We start from the raw sequence: 22707 nt of genomic DNA, 5'->3' as shown, positions 1-22707 counted from the left end.
CTTGTATAGCCCTGAGGATGTCACATGGGCCGCAGCTGTGTGCTGATTTGGCTACAAGCAGCCCACGGGTTGAGAACTGCTGCTGTAAACCAACAAAGACTGGTCTAATACACTTATTCCAGTATAACAGTGGCTTTATTCAGTTTACGTTATATTGCTTATACCAGAATAAGAGTGTTCATGCAGGGGCTTATATCAGTATAACTGTACCAGTGTAACAGGTAAAATTTTCCCATGAAGAAAAGCCCTAGGGTCCCACTCTCATTGACGTCATGACAAAATTCCCACCAACTCTAAAGGGGTAGGATAGAGAAGGAAAGTAAGTGAGCATGCTTAAGTAAAACCACTTCTCTCCAGGGATTATATACGTGCTGTTTATTGAATCTCTCCGACCCAAAACCACACGCACCTTTTCAGTGAAATGTCAGAGATTTGCTTTCGTCAGTTATGTTACTAGTTCTTCCCACACACTCTTGGAACTGTTAGAATATGCTTGACAGAGGTTCAAAAGCTTTTTATATGTGGCACATGACAGCTGCAGCAGCTGTCACAGAAACCTGTGGGAGAACGTTGTTTTTCTTCTGCTAAATCTTTCTCTGTAAATGTGAAGACTTTTTTGTAGTCTGAGAAAAAGAAAACCACACTTGACATCAGAATGGAGATCACACAACAGAATGGGGATACCCCTAACATGTAGGCTCAAAGGCAGAAACCATGCACCCCATGCCCACACAAATACAGATCGATGTACACAAGAGAAAAGATACCTTCAATTTTTAATGCTGATTTTGCATGTCCTATAGCTTCCCACGGTGACGGAATGTCTAGGAACACTGCATCTGCAACATTCGAGACCCCAAACCCGTTTTTACAGACATCCTGATTCTTCACTGTAACCAGGTGTTCTACTTTATGCTCCTGGAACTCCTCCTTCGCCTTCTCTGCCCTCTGTTGGTGGAACTCGACTGTGTACAGATGCCCTGTTGGAGCCACTGTCCTGATGATAGCATGAGAAAGGGAACCACTTCCGGTACCTAAACAAAACAAAAAAACCCAACAGTTTTGAAACACTTCTTGACGTGAAGCTCTAAGTGACTGTAGAATTGTCTTCCCAGGGAATCAGCATGAGTAGGGCTGTCCAAATTCATGGCCATGAAAAACATGTCACGGACCGTGAAGTCTGGTCTTGTGTGTGCTTTTACCCTATACGATACAGATTTCACAGGAGGAGACCAGCATCTCCCAAACTGGGGGTCTTGACCCAAAAGGGAGTTGTAAGGGGGTCACAAGGCTATTTTAGGGGCATTGTGGTATTGCTACCCTTACTTCTGTGTTGCCTTCAGAGCTGGATGGCTAGAGAGCAGAGGTTGCTGGCTGGACACCCAGCTCTGAAGGCAGAGCCACAGCCAGCAGCAGCGCAGAAGTAAGGACGGCATGATATGGTATTACCACCCTTACTTCTGCACTGCTGCCTTCAGAGCTGGGTGGTTAGAGAGTGGCGGCTGCTGACTGAGGACCCAGCTCTGCAGGCAACAGCGCAGAAGTAAGGGTGGCAATACCATATCTTGCTGTCCTTACTTCTGCGCTGCTCCTGGCCAGTAGCCACAGCTCTCCAGCTGCCCAGCTCTACAGTAACCTTGCGACCCCCCCCCCCCCGCCCCAACTCCTTTTGGGAGCAGGGTCCCTACAATTACAACACCGTTAAATTTCAGATTTATATAACTGAAATAAGAAAATTTATGATTTTTAAAATCCTATAACCATTAAATTGACCAAAGTGGACCATAAATTTGGCAGGCCCTAAGCATAAGCCCAGATGCTTGGAATATTTTAAAAACTAGAATAAAACCATTAGTAAAATTTATAACAGCACACAGCCCTATGTTAGCAGGAAGATGGACTAGATGTTTAGATTCTATGAACACGGATCAAAATCCACGTGGGACTTGAATATTTCCCTTTAATCTTTTCTTTATGAATTTCCCCCCTTTCTTTCTGGTTCAGTGGTTACTGAAGGCAATTTCCCCATGGGACCCCAAATCACTTGTTGAGCCAACAAGTGAGTTGAGAATGAAAACTAGATGGTATGGAAAGCACCTACCTATAATGGTGACAGGAGATCTAGGAATAAATGGGCAAATAAAACAAACACTACAGGCATGTGAATCACAGGTTCTCCAACCATTATCCAAGACTTCTTTTTTGGGGGAAAAAAGTCAAGAACAAATCTTTAAATCTCACTTAAGACTTTATTAAAACAAAAGGTGAAATTTTGCTGACAAGTCACAACATTTGAAAGCCCTATTTGTGTCCATACAGATAAAGCCCTTCAGGACAAAAACCCTATCCCTTACTGTTATTGCTTCTTAGTCTTCAGTGCTACATATATTCAAGGTGGTATAGGCCAAATCCCTGTGAGGTGCTGAGCGCCCTCAATTCCCACTGAAGTCAATGAGAGTTAAGGGTACTCAGCACCTTGCAGTAGCGTGATCTACAAGACCCTGGTTCAGCTAGGTATGTAAGTACATACCTAACTTTAAGCATGTGAATAATCTCAATGAAGTCAAATAGAACTACCCACATGCTTGGAGTCAGGTACGGGCTTGAGTACCATGCTGAACTGGGGCCTACATCAATAAACCATAGGATTTTGTGCCATACTGATTTAGGGAAAGTTTTAAAAAATGACCCTCTGCCCTCTTGAATAAACAGATGGATGACTAAGCAGCAACGCTTTAATAAAAACAACCCAAAGCTACTAAACCTCTTCACACTACAGGCTACCCACCTAAATTTTAATTTAAAAAACAAAACAAAAAACCAAACACACCGAAAAAACAACAACAAGAAAAAACCCCTACCACCTCAAATTTGTTTTTTCATTTTTATTTGACAGAAACACAGTATTCTAAGTTGTACTTTGGTTTGTAGTCCTGTAATCAGAACACATTTATCCCGCAGAAATTAATGAAAATTCATACTCAGCCCAGCCGCCTAATGGGAGTACTTTTTGACTGCCATGCAGCAAACCAGAGTTGAATGGTTGGTCCAGGGCTCTTGCTCCCTGGCCAGAGAGGGGTGGGAATACTGTGGTGGTATTGCACTCTCTTGACCGGTGGAGCAAGTGAGACATTAGGACTTTAAATGTAGAGCCCAGGGGCCAAAATTCATCACTAGAGTAAGCAACTCCATTGCAGGTTCAAAGCTGCATCCCTGTTTATGCCAGCAAGGAATCTAGCCCCAGATATCTGCAATGTGACACAGAGCTCTACCAACAGGCTTAAGGAGCATCACTGCGCAACCCCTATCCCAATCCTGGTGGCTGTGATAAGGGGGTGAGGCAAGGAGAGACAAGGAAAGGGTGATCCTTGGCATTCTGATACAGACCCAGGCCACTGCCAAGGGAATAATAATATCTAGCTCTTATATAGCACTTTTTGTCAGTAGATCTCAAAGCACTTTACAAAAAGGTGGTATCATTATACTCATTTTACAGATGGCAAAACTGAGGCAAAGAGGAAGTGATTTGCTCGAGGTTACCCTGTAGGTCAGTGGCAGAGCCAGGAACAGAACCCAGGTCTCCTGAGTCCCAATTCAGTACGCTATCCGTTAAGTCACACTGCACCCCAAGGGAAAGTGTCTGGTGCCTAAAGTTCTTCCCTGCAGACATTTATTCAAAGGAAAAATTAGCCCATCTACGTCGACATTAAAAAACACACCAAGCAAGAGCCAATTAACATATGCACCCAAGAACAGTATACGGTATTTTATCTAGGAGTTGTACCAGCACACACAAGCATTCCCACCTCTTAAAATGGATTCTGATATGGTAAACAGGATACTATTAGAACTCACTAACATATGTGCACAGCAGTGTAATACTATCTTCTGATTGATTTTTAGGACAATAGCAGTGAGCTATTGATCACGAGATGCTAAAGTGACTGAAATCCAGTCCTAATGTCTCCTGCCAGAAGGCATGATTGTGTGACAGAACTTTTGCAGCCCCTGGGAATGTAATTATTTTACCTTCCACCTGGCTAATGTTGCACCTTCTTTGGATCTATCCCCGATTTAGCTAAAGAAGCAAACAGAAGGACTGTCAGCACAGCTGTGACATAAGCAGAAAAGGAGGCAGCTTGTGTGTATCTCATTTCCTTCGTCATATTCTTTTACATTTTTAATGATCTTCCTTTTAAATCTGCTCTTAAACCACCACAGAAGATGTTGTTTTTCTCCCCTCTAGGATCCCCCACAAATGCTCCAAGCCAAGACCAGAACAAAAAACAGGATGTTAGATGTTGAATTTAAAGGGAGGCATTTGCAGGTGGATATTCTGAACGGGGCAATTCCTTAAGTGAAGTTACCAGGAATCACTTTGTCATCAGTTGAGTACTATGAACATAAGAAGAATACATGTAACCATATCAAATTCCATTATACTAATGTCATCAACGCTCTCCTTTCTAAAGATGCTCACAGGCAGACCTGTCTGCCAACGTTCTCGGTTTCCCATTGTTATGTGAACAAAGTGTTTATGAGTCACAAAACCTTGCAGAAATTTCCAAAAGGGACTGAACATTATGGACCCAATTCTGTGAAGTGTTGAGTGCCTGCCCTGCTCTGACTTCAGTCAGAGTTCAGGGCACTCAACACCACACAGAATAGGGCCCTTCACAGGTTAGCATTCCCCCTCCCCGCATTCACAGCGGTTCACTGCATTCAGAATCTGTCCACAGGGTACTCAAACACAGCCACCACTACCCAATCTGCAGTATCTTCAGAATGCAGGGCATTAATTGTACGTTTCTCTGGTGTAGAGCCGGGGAAGAAAAGATTTTACTTCAAAAGGTTATTTCCTCCTCAGCTACTGATCTGTAACAGTTACATTCCTTGATAGTTTCCTCCTCTCTCGTCTCCTTGATTTGTTCTTCAATTTCTTCCTGAGTCCTCTAATCAACAACTGAAGAGTAGAACTCAGCAAAATTCTGCCTACAATGGTTTCAAACAGCAGCACTCCAAAGTGGGCTTTTGCCAGGAGCAGGAAACTGGATCGAATCAGTTCAGGCTGCTGTCCCTGGGATACAGGACCATTTATGCAAGCAGCAAAACGCAGGGGGGCACTGGATTTCTGCAATCTATTGCACAAATTGTGCTATGATACTATGACAAGGCAATAATGTCTCCAAAATAATATTTCCTCCCCTACAAAATACCCCCTCAACACCAAGAATATTTAAAACCAGAAGAGCTAAATTCAGCACTTGACTTCAATAGGATTTCATTCCCAAACACTAGCAGTCAATTTGTCCCAGAAGGGTGTACGCTGGGTATGTGCTGAAAGCAGGATCATTTCTGGGACAAATACAGTTTGTAAGTTTTACACCAAGTTGTTTGAGTTTTTGATAGGTTGTATTACAAATGGTCTTAAAAATTAAGTTTGGTCTCTAGCAGAGAACAATGCCCGTGTGACTAGAGCACATTACCATGTATGTATCAGGAGTACAAAGACAGCAAAATCTAGGTTACTTTACACTGTATTAAAAAGCTGTTCTTAATTGTAGCTACTGCTTTAGAAATCAGGTATGCATACAAATACCATCTGTGAATCCCACTCAAGCTGCTGCAGGTCCAGGCTAAACCTATGGTCATTGTTAATGAGCTTTGCAAGCCTGATGTTTCTCTCTATTGACTAAATATTTTATGATTTAAAAGTTCAGCCACAGAGTTACATTACTGCAGTGTGCACATAATGGCATCAGGCAGATTCCTGTTACAGATCTCTCTCACTGTGGGTGAAATTCATAACCCCAGCTACAGACATTGTATGGGGGGGACCAACCTAAGGATCAAGGAACCAGAGGCAGGGATTAAGCTCCTGTGCCCAAACTTCACGGACTTTCTGGTTAGTAACTCTGCAGACCAATGGGTCATGCTCCACCAGCTCACTCACAATCCCGTCTTCTCCCCTGATGAGCCTCAAGCTCTGGGGAGCTCGGTTTGTGCTCCTCCCAGCCTCCCCTGCTGCAGGGCACTGCAATGGTTCAGCCTTCCATGGCTAGAAGGATTTGTGCCAAAAAATACCATGCAGTATTTCTGCATCTTTCAACTGTTCCCATTCCTGTGTAGGAAACGCAGCAAATTAGTGATTAAATAACCACACAGATCTTATTTGCTGCTCAGGCAAAACGGTTCTTTTCACTTTCTCCTTATTGCAATAAGAAGATATTCAGAGCAAAACCTCTGCACAGACCCCAGCCCTCTTGGTCTGCATGTTTTATTTTGTTCCCCACCTGTGGCAGAATGGCGTATTTGGTCCCTTACAAAAATAGTTTATGATATTTCAAATCTACGTAGACGCACATCACACTGCAGTCCGAAGACAGGCTCACATGACTGCACCACCACCAGACACCCCAACATTATGTTACCTGACAACTGATAGAAAACAAGTGATTGCTAACCATTTCTAAATCACGTTAGCTTGGTTTTCACCTTGAAAAGGATATTTAAATGTGACGACCTGGAAACCCACCAACTCTTGTATGTAGGAAGCCAGATTTTGAGTTGCATTAGCTTTCGTTGCCACAGGCTATGTGCACAGGCAGGGGTGCAGGAACAATTTGGGTAGTGGGGGTGCTGAGAGCCATTGAACCAAACTGTAAACCCTGCATATAATGGAAACCACTTCAAGCCAGGGGGTACGGCAACACCCCCTGCAATTCTAGTTCCAGCAGCACCTATGTGCACAGGATCTTCCCCAGAGTCTCTAATCCTAGGGTTCTGCTTTTTTAAAATAAACAAAGCATTTAAATTTTTAAAACTATACATGTGTACAGCTGTGAGTGTGTTTGATGGATTGTCTACACTGCCATCCCAGTAATTCAGGGGTTAAAGTTAGAGAAGCTCACAAACCCACAGGCAATCTCAGATTGCTCCAAGGTAAGAAAAGTTTAAAATATAAAGAGCATTATCAAATACCATGTCAGTATCATATCATACAAGCTATCAGTAGAACGGTGGTGTTGCCGGCAAGATTTGGTCACACGTATCCTACATTTGGGCGCAGTAAATACAATAAAATAACGACAGCGCAGTCCCATTCGTCTGTCTCCTAGCTACAACTCTCAAAGCTAGCATATAATAATAAGTAGTGGCAGGCCATCAGTCAGCACTGGGAACGGATGGAGCCTCACAGGGCAGGAAAGAATTAGTCTCAAGGCAGTCCTAGTGCCACTACAGATTAATGTTTGCCAAGAGGCAGGGACTACAAGAATACGCACAATAAATGCTGGGAACAGGAGAATTATTATTCATTATTTTGAACACCCAAAGGCATGCTATGGACTTCACAGAAATAATTCAAGCCACAGTTCCTGTCCTAAAAAGCTTACTGTCCAAAGTCAGGCATGACACATGCAGTGGGGATAATACAGAAACGAAAAGGGAAGGAAAGAGAGAGCGGTTACAATAATACCGTCTCAGGGTTACTTCAGTAAGGTAAACACGCATCTCAGAGAGTTCCTTTAGAGAAGAACAGCTCTCCCCTCCACTCTCTCTTCTCTCATGGAGGACACAACTGACGTGGGTTTTTAGGAAGGGAGATGAATGAGGAGAGGGTTATTGCCTGAACAGGTTTAGAAAGTGCAATCCCATGCATAGGGTCAGACGTAGGGCCCTACCAAATTCACGGTCCATTTTGGTCAATTTCACAGTCATGGGATTTTTAAAATAGTAAATTTCACGATTTCAGCTATTGAAATCTGAAATTTCACCCTGTTGTAATTGCAGGGGTCCTGACCAAAAAGGCGTTGTGCAGGGTGGGGGATGTCACAAGGTAATGGGGTGGGGGTGCGGTACTGCTACCCTTACTTCTGCACGGCTGCTGGGGTGGCACTGCCTTGAGAGCTGGGCAGCTAGAGAGCAGAGGCTGCTGGCCGGGAGCCCAGCTCTGAAGGCAGAGCCACCGCCAGCAGCAACAAAGAAGTAAGGATGTCATGGTGTGGTCTTGCCACCCTTACTTCTGCTCTGCTGCCTTCAGCGCTGGACCTTTGGTCAGCGGCCACCACTCTCCAGCCACCCAGCTCTGAAGGCAGAGCAGAAGGGCGACCCCCCTGCAACTCCCTTTTGGGTCAGAATCCCCAGTTTGAGAAACACTGGTCTCCCCCGTGAAATCTGTATAGTATAGGGTAACAGCACAAAAAAGACCAGATTTCATAGAGGGAAACCAGATTTCATGGTTTGTGACCAGTTTTTCATGGCCGTGAATTTGGTAGGGCTCTAGTCATACAGGAAGGAAGTGGGAGAAAGTGGTGAAGAAGGTATCCAGGCTGGCGTCATGAGCAAAAGGGATGGGGAATGGGAAGACTGAGGTTTCCTTTTTAGAGACGACAAAGTCAGATTCCCACAGGAAGTAATCTTCTGCCAAAATGGAGATGTTTGGCCAGTTCTTAAGCTATACAGTAATATCCCTCTTGGGCTACAGTACTGTCAGCAGGGCTAGTTTCATTAACTACAGTTGTCAAACACTCTGGCGGTCAAGGGCCTTTCCTAAAACCCACCACTGTCAATGCAAAGACTCCCTTGACGTCAGTGGGCTTTGGTTTAGACCTACTTGTACATCAGCAGAGTGCCACATTCTCCCATGTGTTGACAGATGAGGCCAGGCTTACACCACAGACGTTTTTAAACAGAGATCAGCTTCTCACTTTCTTTTCAGATTCCTTTTGCTCATGCAGTAGCCGAAGGATAGATATGGCAGAAGTTGTAAGCTTAGGCTTAGCGTTAATATGTTCCCAAGTTGAATGAATCGTTACAGGGCTTTGGGTCATGCTTTACCTTAGGAGTGCATTTATAAACAGTTTATAAATGATTAACAGATGCTATAATCATGTTATAGACATGCTAGCATGTGTAAGAAGTGTCATAAGCACATTAGTAGAAGGTGTTATCAAAAGTTTTAAGCAGCCAATTGACCTGCTGGACTTTGAAACCACAAATTAATCTTGTATTAACCCTTTATTAAACTATATATAAATGTATCCTTAATATAAACGGTGACCAGAATGAATTTAAACATTTCCATAACTGATTTACAGCATCTCTAGAACAGGCTTGGGATTAGCTTGGTGTAATGCTTAAGATCTCCACAGTCAGCCAATCAAGAAGCTGTACTACTCTCAATATTGAGGAATCCAAAATCTATTTTCATATGGCACTAAAGGAAGATTTAGCAATTTTGAATACAAGATTTAGCCAGAGAGAAAGAGATACTCCAATGGGTGTTTGGCTCAAGTCGGTTTGAGTTTGTCCTAGGACTGCTGATTGTTACATTATCATTGGTAGAGCTGGCTGGAACATTTTCAACTAAATGTCATTTCATCAAAGCTAAGATGTTTCAGAGATGCATCTGTTTCGAGGAAGTTTTCTGAAGTCCAAGACTGAATTCTGACCAGAGAGAGACCTTTATTGAAAAGCTCAGGTTTTCCATCAGAAAACAGCTGTTTTGACACAATTCCATTTTGCAAAAACATTCAAAATGTTTTCGTTTAATTCCAATGGGGAACAAAAATAAAATGTTGAATCTTCAAAGGCTGCTGCAAAACAGAATTTGTCTTGGGGCAGCTCTGATCACTGAATAGAAAATAGCCCTGTCTGGGATGTTGATGTCAAGAGTAGTTTTGGAGAAAGTAGTGACATGAAAGAAGATTCAGTTCTGTCCCTTAATCTAGACAGAGCTCTGGTCTCCACTACGGGGTTAGGTCCAATTTAGCTGCGTTAGGTCGATTTTAAAATGAATGCGTCTACACAACCAACCCCGTTCCATCGACTTAAAGGAGCAAAAGGGAGACACTGGATCTGATTGCTGTATGCGGAGAAGAATCTGTGCAGGCCGAACTCCGATCAAAAAGAAGAAATGCTAATATATATGCCAAAAATCGCACAGGGCATGATGATGAGAGGCTACAAGAGGGACACACAGCATTGCCACGTGAAAGTCAAGGAGCTCAGGCAAGCCTACTAAAAGACAAAGGAGGCAAACGGTTGCTCCGGGTAAGAACCCCATTCGTGCCGCTTCTGTGATCAGCTGCATAGCACTCTAGGGGGTGACCCTACCACTACCCCACCACTGTCCGTGGACACCTGCAAGGGGGGAGTCTCACACAACAGGGAGGAGGATTTTGTGGATGAGGAAGAAGATGATGATGAGGAGGAGGAAAATGCGCAGCAGGGAAACGGTGAATCCATTCTCCCCGGCAGCCAGGACCTTTTCATCACCCTGGAACCAAAACCCTCCCGTGGTGGGCTCTCCGGCCCTGAAGCTGGAGAAGGCAGCTCTGGTGAGTGCACATTTGTAACTACAGTATAGGGTTTAAAAGCAATAGTGTTTAATGTTTGATTTGCCCTGAAGAATTGGGATGCATTCGCAGCCAGTACAGCTATTGGAAAAGTCTGTTAACGTGTCTGGGGATGGAGCGGGAATCCTCCAGGGACATCCCCATGAAGCTCTCCTGGAGGTACTCCCAAAGCCTTTGCAGAAGGTTTCTGGGGAGGGCTGCCTTATTTCATCCTTCACGGTAGAACACTTTACCACGCCAGGTCAGTAGCAAGTAGTCTGGAATCACTGCAGCACAAAGCATGGCAGTGAATGGTCCTGGGTTTGGTTGCATTCAAGCAACATTCGGTCTTTATCTTTCTGTGCTAGCCTCAGGAGAGTGCTATCATTCATGGTCACCTGGTTGAAATAGGGGAATTTTTGTAAGGGAACAGTAAAAGGACTCCATTCATGCTGGGTTGTTTGCGCTTAGCTAAAAGGGATAATCCCAGAGAATAGCCACGCGGTGGGGTGGGGAGAGGTGTGTGCTGCACATCCACTCAAAAACCGCAGCCCCTCCTTTTAAATGTGAAACCCAACCGGCATTGTTTGCTATGGGAAAGGATGGCGCTGCAGTTTGAAACCATTCCCACATGTTATGAAGGCGTAAGAAGCCAACCAATGTGATCGTTCCCCTCTATTCGACATTACTCCAGATGAGGCCTCACCACTGTGTCCAGTTGTGGGCCCCACACTACAAGAAGGATGTGGAAAAATTGGAAAGTATCCAGCAACAAAAAATGATTAGGGGACTGGAACACATGACTTATGAGGAGAGGCTGAGGGAACTGGGATTATCTAGTCTGCAGAAGAGAAGAATGAGGGGGGATTTGATAGCTGCTTTCAACTACCTGAAAGGGGTCCCAAAGAGGATGGATCTAGACTGTTCTCAGTGGTACCAGATGACAGAACACGGAGTAATGGTCTCAAGTTGCAGTGGGGGAGGTTTAGGTTGGATATTAGGAAAAACTTTTTCACTAGGAGGGTGGTGAAACACTGGAATGCGTTACCTAGGGAGGTGGTGGAATCTCCTTCCTTAGAGGTTTTCAAGGTCAGGCTTGACAAAGCCCTGGCTGGGATGATTTAGTTGGGGATTGGTCCTGCTCTGGGCAGGGGGTTGGACTAGATGACCTCCTGAGATCCCTTCCAACCCTGATATTCCATGATTCTAACCCCGCGTACCAAAAGGCTTACCATGGCTGCCTGGAAACCCAAATCTGTTGCCCAGCCGTTTGTGATGTGTCACCATACCGGCAGGCGCTCAATATAAAAGGCAAAAAGTGACCTTATACATAAAACACATGTGTGGTCTGCTGTGAATTGCTTGAGACATTGTGGAAGAGTCTCCCTTTTGTTCTCAGAAATGTATCTTAAATTTTACTCTCCCTTTTTATCCCCCCCCAGGTGCAAATGTTTCTATACTCCCCCCATCATCTCCGTCCCTGAGGTTATCGCAGATTAGAAGGCAAAAAAACCGCACTCGTGATGACATGTTTTCCGAGCTCATGCAGTCCTCCTGCACTGATAGGGCACAGCTTAATGCATGGAGGCATTCAGTGGCAGAGGCCAGAAAAGCATTAAGTGAGCGCAAAGAGCAGAGGCAGGAGGCGATGCTGAGGCTAATGGGGGAGCAAACAGACATGATGAAGCATCTGTTGGAGCTGCAGGAAAGCCAACAAGAGCGCGGACCCCCTGCTGCATCTATTGTATAACCGCCTGCCCTCCTCCCCAAGCTCCATATCCTCCTCACCCAAACGCCCAAGAACGTGGAGAGGAGGGGGTTGGTGGTGGAAGGGAGGCTCCGGGCACCCAGCCACTCCACTCCAGAGGATGGCCCAAGCAACAGAAGGCTGTCATTCAAACAGTTTTGATTTGTAGTGTGGCTACAATAAGCAATGTGGCCTTGTCCTTCCACCCTCCCGCACCCCACCACACCCAGGCTACCTTGTCAGTTATCTCACTTTTTTTTTTTAATTAATAAAGAAAGAATGCATGATTTCAAAACAATAGTTACTTTATTTCCTTTGCCAGCTGTGATTGAAGGGGGGAGGGTGGTTGGCTTACAGGGAATTAAAATCAACAAAGTGGGAGGGTTTGCAGCAAGTAGAAACACACACACAGCTGTCACACCGTAGCCTGGCCGGTCATGAAACTGGTTTTCAAAGCCTCTCTGATGCGCAGCACACCTAGCTGTGCTCTTCCAATCGCCCTGGTGTCTGGCTGCTCAAAATCAGCCGCTGAGCAATTTTGCCTTAACCTCTCACCCCGCCATAAACATCTCCCCCTTATTCTCACAGATATTATGGAGCACACAGCAAGCAGCAATAACAATGGGAACAATACCCACCTGCTGAAGTGAAGAAACAGATTGACAGAGCCAGAAGTTACCTACTACAGGACAGGCCTAACAAAGAAAATAACAGAACGCCACTAGCCATCACCTTCAGCCCTCAACTAAAACCTCTCCAACGCATCATCAAGGATCTACAGCCTATTCTGAAGGATGACCCATCACTCTCACAGATCTTGGGAGACAGGCCAGTCCTTGCTTACAGACAGCCCCCCAACCTGAAGCAAATACTCACCAGCAAACACACACCAGAACCACTAACCCAGGAACCTATCCTTGCAACAAAGCCCGTTGCCAATTGTGTCCACATATCTATTCAGGGGACACCATCATAGGGCCTAATCCCATCAGCCACACTATCAGAGGCTCATTCACCTGCACGTCTACCAATGTGATATATGCCATCATGTGCCAGCAGTGCCCCTCTGCCATGTACATTGGCCAAACTGGACAGTCTCTACATAAAAGAATAAATGGACACAAATCAGACGTCAAGAATTATAACATTCAAAAACCAGTCAGAGAACACTTCAATCTCTTTGGTCACTCAATAACAGACCTAAAAGTGGAATTCTTCAACAAAAAAAACTTCAAAAAACAGACTCCAATGAGAGACTGCTGAATTGGAATTAATTTGCAAACTGGATACAATTAACTTAGGCTTGAATAGAGACTGGGAGTGGATGGGTCATTACACAAAGTAAAACTATTTCCCCGTGTTTATTCCCCCCTCCCCTGTTCCTCAGACGTTCTTGTCAACTGCTGGAAATGGCCCACCTTGATTATCACTACAAAAGGTTCCCCCCCTCCCCCCCGATACTGCTGGTAATAGCTCACCTTACCAGATCACTCTTGTTACAGTGTGTATGGTAACACCCATTGTTTCATATTCTCTGTGTATATAAATCTCCCCACTGTATTTTCCACTGAATGCATCCGATGAAGTGAGCTGTAGCTCACGAAAGCTTATGGTCAAATAAATTTCTTAGTCTCTAAGATGCCACAAGTACTCCTTTTCTTTTTAATGAAAATGTTGGTAGTGCTGAGGTCTAACCTAGTCAGCAAACACCCCAGCAAGCTTTTAAGCATCCAAAGGCACATTCTACCACCATTCTGCACTTGCTCAGCCTGCAGCTGAACTGCTCCTTACTACTGTCCAGGCTGCCTGTGTACGGCTTCATGAGCCATGGAAGCAAGGGGTAGGCTGGGTCCCCAAGGATAACTATTGGCATTTCAACATCCCCAAAGGTAATTTTCTGGTCTGGGAAGTAATCCCTTCTTGCAACTGCTCGAACAGCCCGGAGTTCCTAAAGATGCGAGAGTCATGCACCTTTACCGGACATCCCACGTTGATGTCGGTGAAACATCCCTTGTGATCCACCAGTGCTTCCAGCAACATTGAGAAGTACCCCTTGTGGTTTATGTACTGGTTGGCAAGGTGGTCCGGTGCCAAGATAGGGATATGGGTTCTCTCTGTCTCCCCACCACAGTTAGGGAACCCCACTGCAGCAAAGCCATCCAGTATGACCTGCACATTTCCCAGAGTCACTACCCTTGATAGCACAACGCCAGTGATTGCATTGGCTACTTGGTTCACAGCAGTCCCCATAATAGATTTGCCCACTCCAAATGGATTCTGAACTGACCAGTAGCAGTCAGGCATTGCAAGCTTCCACAGGGCTACTGCCACTCGCTTCTCAACCATCAGGGCAGCTCTCATCTTGGTATTCCTGCGCTTGAGGGTGGGGGAAAGCAACTCATGAAGTTCAAGGAAAGTGGCCTTACGCATGCGAAAGTTTTGCGGCCACTGTGAATCATCCCATACCTGCAACACTATGTGGTCCCACCAGTCTGTGCTTGTTTGCTGGGCCCAGAATCGACGTTCCACTGTATCAACCAGCCCCACTGCCACTATGATGTCCCAATTGCCACAGCCCATGCTTTCAGGAACATCTGTGTCCATGTCCTCATCACAATCATCCTTGTACTAGCTCTCTTAGCTCAGTTCTGCACATACTCCAGGATAATGCACGAGGTGTTTACAATGCTCACAAACAGCAGCGGTGAGCTGAGCAGGCTCCATGCTTGCTGTGGTATGGCGTCTGCATGGGTAACCCAGGGAAAAAGGCTCGAAACGATTGTCTGCCATTGCTTTCACGGAGGGAGGGGCGACTGATGACATGTACCCAAAACCACACTCGACAATGTTTCTGTCCCATCAGGGATTGGGAGCTTAACCCAGAATTCCAATGGGCAGCGGAGACTGCGGGAACTGTGGGATAGCTACTTACAGTGCACCGCTCCAGAAGTCGATGCTAGCCACAGTATTGTGGACACACTCCGCCGACTTAATGCGCTTAGTGGGGACATACACAATCGATTGTATAAAATCGATTTCTAAAAATCGATTTCTATAAAATCGACCTAATTTTGTAGCGTAGACATAGTTTGCAACATGCAGCAATTACCAAGTATAGAGATTGACTGAGATTAAAGCTACCTGACAGAGATGGAAGTCTGAGAGAAAAGGCCACTTTCAACAGACAGGTATTTTAACCCTCTCAGGGCTATCTTGAGTCTCTTTCTTCTCTGCAAAGCTCAGACTGTGTATCCTGTATCTGACTTTTTGAAGGTTCTCTCATTGTGAAGTTACCCAATTCTGAGAGCAGTACTCTAAAAAGTACAGTTCAACCTCAGAGTTACAGACTGACCAGTCAAACACACACCTCATTGGAACCGCAAGTATGCAATCAAGCAGCAGACGACAAAAACAAGAAAAAAAAGAAAAGCAAATACAATACAGTGCTGTGTTAAATATAAACTACTAAAAATAACGGGAAAGCAGCATTTTTCTTCCGCATAGTAAAGTTTCAAAGCTGTATTAAGTCAATGTTCAGTTGTAAACTTTTGAAAGAACAACCATGTTTTGTTCAGAGTTACAAACCTTTCAGAGTTACGGACAACCTCCATTCCTGAGGTGTCTGTAACTCAGAGGTTCTACTGTAACCTTAACTCTAAAAGGTAGCTCTGGCTATAGTTAAAACATAAATTTTTTAAATTTAGATAGCAGCAGGAGATGGGGAAGAGAAAGGTTCACCCACTAAGTATCACAGATGAGACATCAGCCAGATTCCTAGATCCTTCAAAACCTGGGAATAGTGCATTTGTATCATTTTAATAGTAGGGCAAATATCTGGAGATACTGGCAGCAAGCTACTCTTTAAAAATAAAGTCAGTAGAAAAATAAGCTGTAGTAATACTTTTATATCACGACTGTGTTTTTTAATCTAAACCCATTTCCAAGACTCAATGGTACAAAATTAAAGATTCTAGTCATCTTATTTTTCCCCCCCTAAAAGAAAAATAAAATCCTTTTACTTAAATTGCTTGAGATATAGTATTATGCAGAATTTATTCCATTTCATTTCAGACTGAAAGCATTTTATCTTTCCCTCCTTATTTCAGTCTTATGGGTATGACACAAGACATGAGGAAATTCAACACCAGCTGTTAATATAAACATTAAGCTAAATTCTACTCTGTTTCACTGATGTAAATGCAGAGCAATTTGCTGCAGTCTGTCAAGTTACTCTCTGTTTACAGCAGTGTAACAAAGCAAAATTTGACCCATTCATTGCTATTACATCAGCAATATAAAATAAAGTAAAATAAAAGCCAAATGGTCGTTAATGCTCTAGTTGCATATAATACCAGCATCAGTAGGAAGCAGACTCAGAATGTAATTACTAGACTAGATTTCCTGGCTTGTTTCTGTTAATCACTGCAGGCTTGTTTCCTGTTAGGCCACAAAAGGTTAATCTAGAACTAATTATTTAGGATTGCTGGAATATAGTCTGATTTAGGATCGCACCAAAGTATGTTACATCATACCAGCCTCGCCCCTACTTGTCAATACTTGTAACATTTTTATTCAAATTGTCATTTCTGGTCACTTGCACTGTGCTTCTAAATAATTTCAGGTTTCAGAGTAGCAGCCCTGTTAGTCTGTATCCGCAAAAAGAAAAGGAGTACTAGTGGCACCTTAGAGACTAACAAATTTATTTGAGCATAAGCTTTCGTGAGCTACAGCTCACTTCACGAAAGCTTATGCTCAAATAAATTTGTTAGTGTCTAAGGTGCCACCAGTACTCCTTTTTTAAATAAATTCACTTATTTCAAGGAGTAACCAAATGAATCCGGAGCAATGCTTTTTCTTTTATCAACAGTCAACCAACCCTTCAGGCACTGCAGGCCACAGGTATAGTAGTTAGCTATTAGAATGGTCAAAATGGAAAAAATTTGTGGAGAAAAGGTGGGGTTGTTGAAGATGTAGTGGAAACTGATGAGGAATGTAGGTCGTCTGTCCAGAGGATGAAAATATCATTGATGTACTTCAGGTATATAATTGATTTCATAGTGCATTTGTCCAGAAATTCTTCCTCAAGGTGGCCCAGGAATAGGCTGGCATATTGGGAAGCCATCTTAGTACTCATAGCTGTTCCCATGGTTTGGATAAAGTGTAAAATTGTTACGGGTGAGGATGAAATAGATGCAGTGACACAGTTATTGTGAGGGATGTTGATGTATAGGGAGGTGACATCCATGGTGGCAAGGATGGTGTTCTGAGGATGGTTGGTTAATGTTGAGGAGTTTGTGGAGGAAGTCGGTTGTGTCCTGGAGGAAGCTGGTCCCTTGTGTGATGAGTGGCATGAGGATGGTTTCTGAGAGTCCTGATATTCATTCAGTAAGAGTGCCATGGCCAGACACGATGGGTCTGTCTGGGTCCCTTGTTTGTGTATCTGAGAAAGCATGTAGAAGGTTCTTGGTGTGGGATCATGGGTGATGAGGTTGTAGAGTTTCTCCTGGAGTGGTCTGGGGAAGGATTTGAGGATATCCTTAAATTCCTGGGTGAACTGTCTTGTGGAATCTTCGAATTCTTCATAATAAGTGGAGTCAGAGCTGTTGGCTGACCTCATTGATATAGTCATCATGGCTGAGAACTACAATGACCCTCTTTGTCTGCTGATTTGATCTGTGACCCACTAACCCCCAGTTTATTGTTAACGGCCCACAACATCTTGAACAGTCTTTTAGAATGTGTGTTAACTACTTACTAAACAATCTATTCCACCTTGTATTTAGCTGTGACATTGAGAGTACCTTTCCCTGACCTGAGGAAGAGCTCAGAGACAAACTTTCCAGCTATACATTCACAAACAGAAGTTGGTTCAGTAAGAGATTTAAAAATTTTATTACAGCTAATGTTAAAAAAATTATATAATACATAGTTTGGAAAAAGAGTGTCTGTACTTAGTGCTTAGATTATCCACAAATACAAAGTTAGTTTTTTAAAGTTATATGATACATAATCAGCAATAACTAAAATTTAAGTGAATAGATTTAACAATACAGTTTTGGTATTAGAATCTGAATACCTGGGTACATCATTCGTGAAAAGTTGAACCGAGATTTGGTTGTGGAAAGCAAAATATATCAGCGAGTGGAGACTGTCCCTCACTAATTGAGAATTAGGTTGGTTGTCCATTTAGAAAATACAGTCCATGAGGAAAGTATTTGTTATTTTCCTGACTGCGCTTCTCATCGGCACTCTAGCTCACTCCTCCTTGTCGATGGCCAGTGATGTGTTCTATGTAGATGTCCCTTGGCCACCCAATGGCATCAGACACCATGAGTTGCCGCATCAGTCGAGCATAGCGTTGACTGATTCCGCATTCTCTCAGCACTCACTCATTACTGAGGTCCCATGCTCCCAAGGCTCCGACAATCAGTACGTGTGTCTGGACCTGGTAACTCTTAGCTCTCAAGGTTTCGGCCAGAGGGGCATATTTCTCTACCTTTCGAGCTCAGGCATCGTGGAAGGCCGGGGTCCTGTTCTCGAAGGGCACTGTGATGTCCACCATGATGATCTTCTTCCGGTCCTTGTTGGTGATGACGATGTTCGGTCACAGTTGGCTGTCGGTTCCGGGGATGGCGGAGTTTACAGCAACCTTCCCCATGGGTGGCGGGATGGCTCTGGCCAGGCGATCTTGGATGGCGTTGTGTCACAGGTGCCAAGCTCTGGAATGGGGCTTGCAGCTACATAGGACGTGGGGTAGTGTCTCGTTGGCGTAGCAACACTTTCTGCATCGCTTGTCCCGATTCCCATGGCAGACGGCTCCGTTCAGTGGGATGCAGTTGAGCCAGTCCCTAAGGATGAACCTCCTGTCGACAAATCAGGTGAAGCTGCCCCCAGGGAGAAAGTCGTTGCTGGCGTCCCACTTGCACGTCACCTCAAACGCCTTGCCCTGGTCCGGCTTTTGTTTCAGGTTTTCCACGTATTGGCAGTGGATGGCATCCTTCAAGGTCCTCTCCAGCATGGTTCTAGCTCTTGGAGTGATGATAGCGTGATCTGTATTCTTCACCTGTGGTACCAGTACTCCTAGCTCCTGGTGTTCCTTGCACCACATCCAGTGGCAGCAGATACGCTTCTCCAGTCATCGTAGCATTGCAGGCACGAGTCCAGAGCGAAGCAAAGTCTCCCCTGTCTCTTCCAAATTCACCTTACAGCGAGCCACTTGGGTAGTGGTGACATCTTGGCTGGAGGGGGTTCTGGCAATTTGCTTCTTGACAGCACCTGCAGAGCACTCTCTGCGATGTTCCTCACCATGGTGTCCGGGCACATCAAAAGGCGGAAGTGATCACGGCAACATCGCACAGATCACCCATTCGAGAGACGTTGGTGCCGCCCTGCCTGTGCAAGATATACACCAGTTAATTGCTGGCCCTCTGGGGGAGAAACATCCACTTCTTCACCAGCTGCCGGACGGTGCTGTCTGCCTTGTTCAGAGGTACCTTCGCCATGGCAGATCCCTTCAGGACGAATGAAATACGGGGGATCAGGAAGGTGTTCAAGGCGTTGATCTTCTGCCATGGCGCCAGTAGGGAGGAGTCGATCCTGGCCACATCTCGTAGGATCTCTGCGATAGTATCCTCAGATGTCTGCTGGACGTAGAAACTTGTTGTTGGTATGCTTGCCTGTCCTCGAGGAAGATCATGGGTTCACTCTGGACCTGAAAAGATGTCACCTGGACTGAATCCCTTCTACTGCCATTGATATGCAGGGATGCAAACTTCCTGCCATTGAAGTGGAATCCCATCCAGTTGGCAGCCTTGCTGGTGATGTCTAGCATTTGTTGGAGACTCTCGGGGTTGTTTGCAATCAGGACCAGATTGTCTGCGTAGGCCAGGATATTCACTCTGTTGTCACATAGATTGAAACCACCTAGACCGCTGGAGATCGCTCGAATGAGCGGCTCTATGGCTAAGTTGAAAACGATGGAGCTCAGGGGGCAGCCTTGCTTCACGCCACTACGGATAGGAATTTTGGGTGTCTCTCCTTCCGTGCAGCACATGGTGGTGGTGCAGCCTTCACACAGTTCCCGGACCAGTTGGAGAGAGTTTTCAGGCATACGTTTGAACTCTCGCAGCGTGGCAAAAATGTGCTGATGGGGCATCGATCCAAAAGCATTAGCCAGGTCAAACCATGCTATGGCACATTGCCTCTGTGCCCTCCTGGCCATGTGGATGCCTCACCCACCTTGTCTCTCTAATATCCTGGGACCAACACATCTACAACAACTCTGCAATTCCAGCCCTAAGACTACCATTGTACAAACTAGAATCTGGACTTGTGGGGTTCAGAGTTTCTGCAGAATCAAGGGCTTGTGCAATACTGCCTTAAGCATCTGGAAATACTAGTTTCCAGTATTCAGGGGTTAAATATATACACATCATATTTCCTGACCCACAAATCTGAAACAGAATGACAGATGAAATTTTAGTTGCGTGTGAAAAAAAAGCCGTGCCTAAAAGGCTGCCAATTATTATGCAAGACTGGGAATGGGAAACCTTAACCAAAAATACAGCATAACAACATTGTGCACTCCTTTTATGCATCTACTCTTGAGAGTCAAGGGACAAGCAGGTTTACAAAATGATTCAATGGAGGCAAACAGAATAAATCCCTCAAAAAGAAAGGCAGCTATATACATTAATAAAAATTATATATTTCCCCTACAGTACTGGAAAGTAATCAAATGGCAGGAAATTATTATGTAGCCCTAATAATGCTGCCTGCAGTAAAAAAAAAATATTAAAGCATCATATAATATATTTAATCAATATGATAATGAACATTTAGTATAAAATACAACAACTCCCCTTTTGCATCGCAAGCAACAGCCTAGCATTTATCATGTTTAAAGCACACTTTACAAGCTAAACACAACACACCACTAATCCATTCAGAGGGTTAAAATCATCTGTATGAAAAGCAGTGGAACATAGTGCACAGATCACCACTGGTATCAAACCACCCATTGTACATTCCATTGCAGCTGACCTTTGTGTGCTGTTTCAGTACTGCATATAGCACATACATAGTGTAAGAAAGGCCAAATATGTGGATTATGTGGCCTGGTGAACGCTCCCATTTTATCCCACGTATTACCCGTTTAACCCATACCGTTTTGTTTTCTTTTTCAACCTGTATAAGTTCTACCAATGCTCAAGTTATTTTAGAAGAAGAATGTAGGATTTATATCTGAGGTTTGTCAGATAAGCTGTTCTGTAGACAACTCCCCCCACACCTAATACTATGTAAACAAACTGAACTATTTCGTCTGAAACTGGCACATTCCCAAGGAACCCTCCCCCCCCCCCCCAAAAAAAAAAACTAATTCACCCCCCAAAGGGAAAAAAGTATAAAATTATTTATTTTAACTCAATAACCTTGTTACACACGCTTCTGCACATGGTCCCCGCCACATAAGTGTCACATAAGTGTCTTTTCAGTACAGAAAAACAGAACATTTGCTAACATTTATAAACGAAGTAGAATTATTCAAGCTGTAGGCCAGGAAGGCTCTAGCAGCAACAGAACAATTCTATATCTATCTATATAAAGTTTAAAACAAAGTCTGTTGCTAGTTAAAGTGTTGTTGAGAACTGCTGGGTTAACTAAGGGATCCAAGGCCCCCTGGGGGACCACGAGCAGGTTTCAGAGGGTCCACCAGACAGGGCCGGCATTAGATTCACTGGGGCTCAGGGCAAAAAGCCAAAGTCCAGCGGCCCCAAGCCCTGCCATCCGGGCCTGAAGGTGAAGTCTGAGCAGCTTAGCTTTGCGGGGCACCCTGTCATGTGGGGCTCTGGGCAATTGCCCTGCTTGCTACCCCCTAATGCCGGCCCTGCCTTTTGTATGCAGAAAAACAGCTGTTGTGGCACAGGTGGGCTGTGGAGTTTTTATAGCATGTTAGAGGGGCCTCAGAAAGAAAAAGGTTGAGAACCCCCGAGTTAATATACTAAAATCCCTTATTAAAAACTATTACCTGATTCACACACTATGGATCCTGGCTTCAATTCCAGCATCATGGTGATTAAAGAGATGTCAGTTGAATAAAGAATTTGTGTTCTGTGGGGAAGATTCATAGTCCACAACTCTGGGGTTGGATGAAGAATAAACACCCAGCCTCCTTTACTGCAGGTCACCTTTGAGCCGTACCTTTTGCCTATGAGATCACTGGAATGTCTAATGACCCCATACTTAGTCTGAGTTTTACTGCCATGTTGGACTTTCACAGGAAACATTGATTCATGGCCCAAGAACACAATAGCTGTGTCTCCATCTTTTATCGTATCTCCGTAGTCAACAAAACTCATTGTGATAATCTTCTAGTCGGCTGGATATTTTCACCTAAAGGAAAAGAAACATACAAGAGAGTTTTATACCTTTAGACCATGATGGAGTTTTATATGGAATTATGAATGATAAAAGCAAGAATATGTCATAGAATATCAGGGTGGGAAGGGACCTCAGGAGGTCATCTAGTCCAACCCCCTGCTCAAAGCAGGGCCAAGCCCCAATTTTTGCCCCAGATCCCTAAATGGCCCCCTCAAGGATTGAACTCACAACCCTGGGTTTAGC

At 44.4% G+C, this 22707-nt stretch overlaps 1 protein-coding gene across 4 annotated transcripts in view; it reads right to left on the bottom strand.

The window, feature by feature from the left end:
* TRMT61A (tRNA methyltransferase 61A) overlaps positions 1-22707 on the bottom strand; it is a 35938-nt gene that overhangs the window by 10393 nt on the left and 2838 nt on the right. For all 4 annotated transcript variants that reach the window (XM_075129894.1, XM_048855404.2, XM_075129893.1 and 1 more), the window contains exons 2-3: positions 22112-22476; positions 768-1034 (exon numbers count right to left, since the gene is read on the bottom strand). In XM_075129894.1, the coding sequence (XP_074985995.1) occupies positions 768-1034; positions 22112-22442 (598 nt within the window). In that variant the 5' untranslated portion in view covers positions 22443-22476. The remainder of the gene's footprint in view (positions 1-767; positions 1035-22111; positions 22477-22707) is intronic.

This window comes from Caretta caretta, chromosome 6 (genome assembly GCF_965140235.1).
Source record: "Caretta caretta isolate rCarCar2 chromosome 6, rCarCar1.hap1, whole genome shotgun sequence".
Taxonomy (NCBI): domain Eukaryota; kingdom Metazoa; phylum Chordata; order Testudines; family Cheloniidae; genus Caretta; species Caretta caretta.
This window is presented reverse-complemented; position numbering and strand designations above follow the sequence as displayed.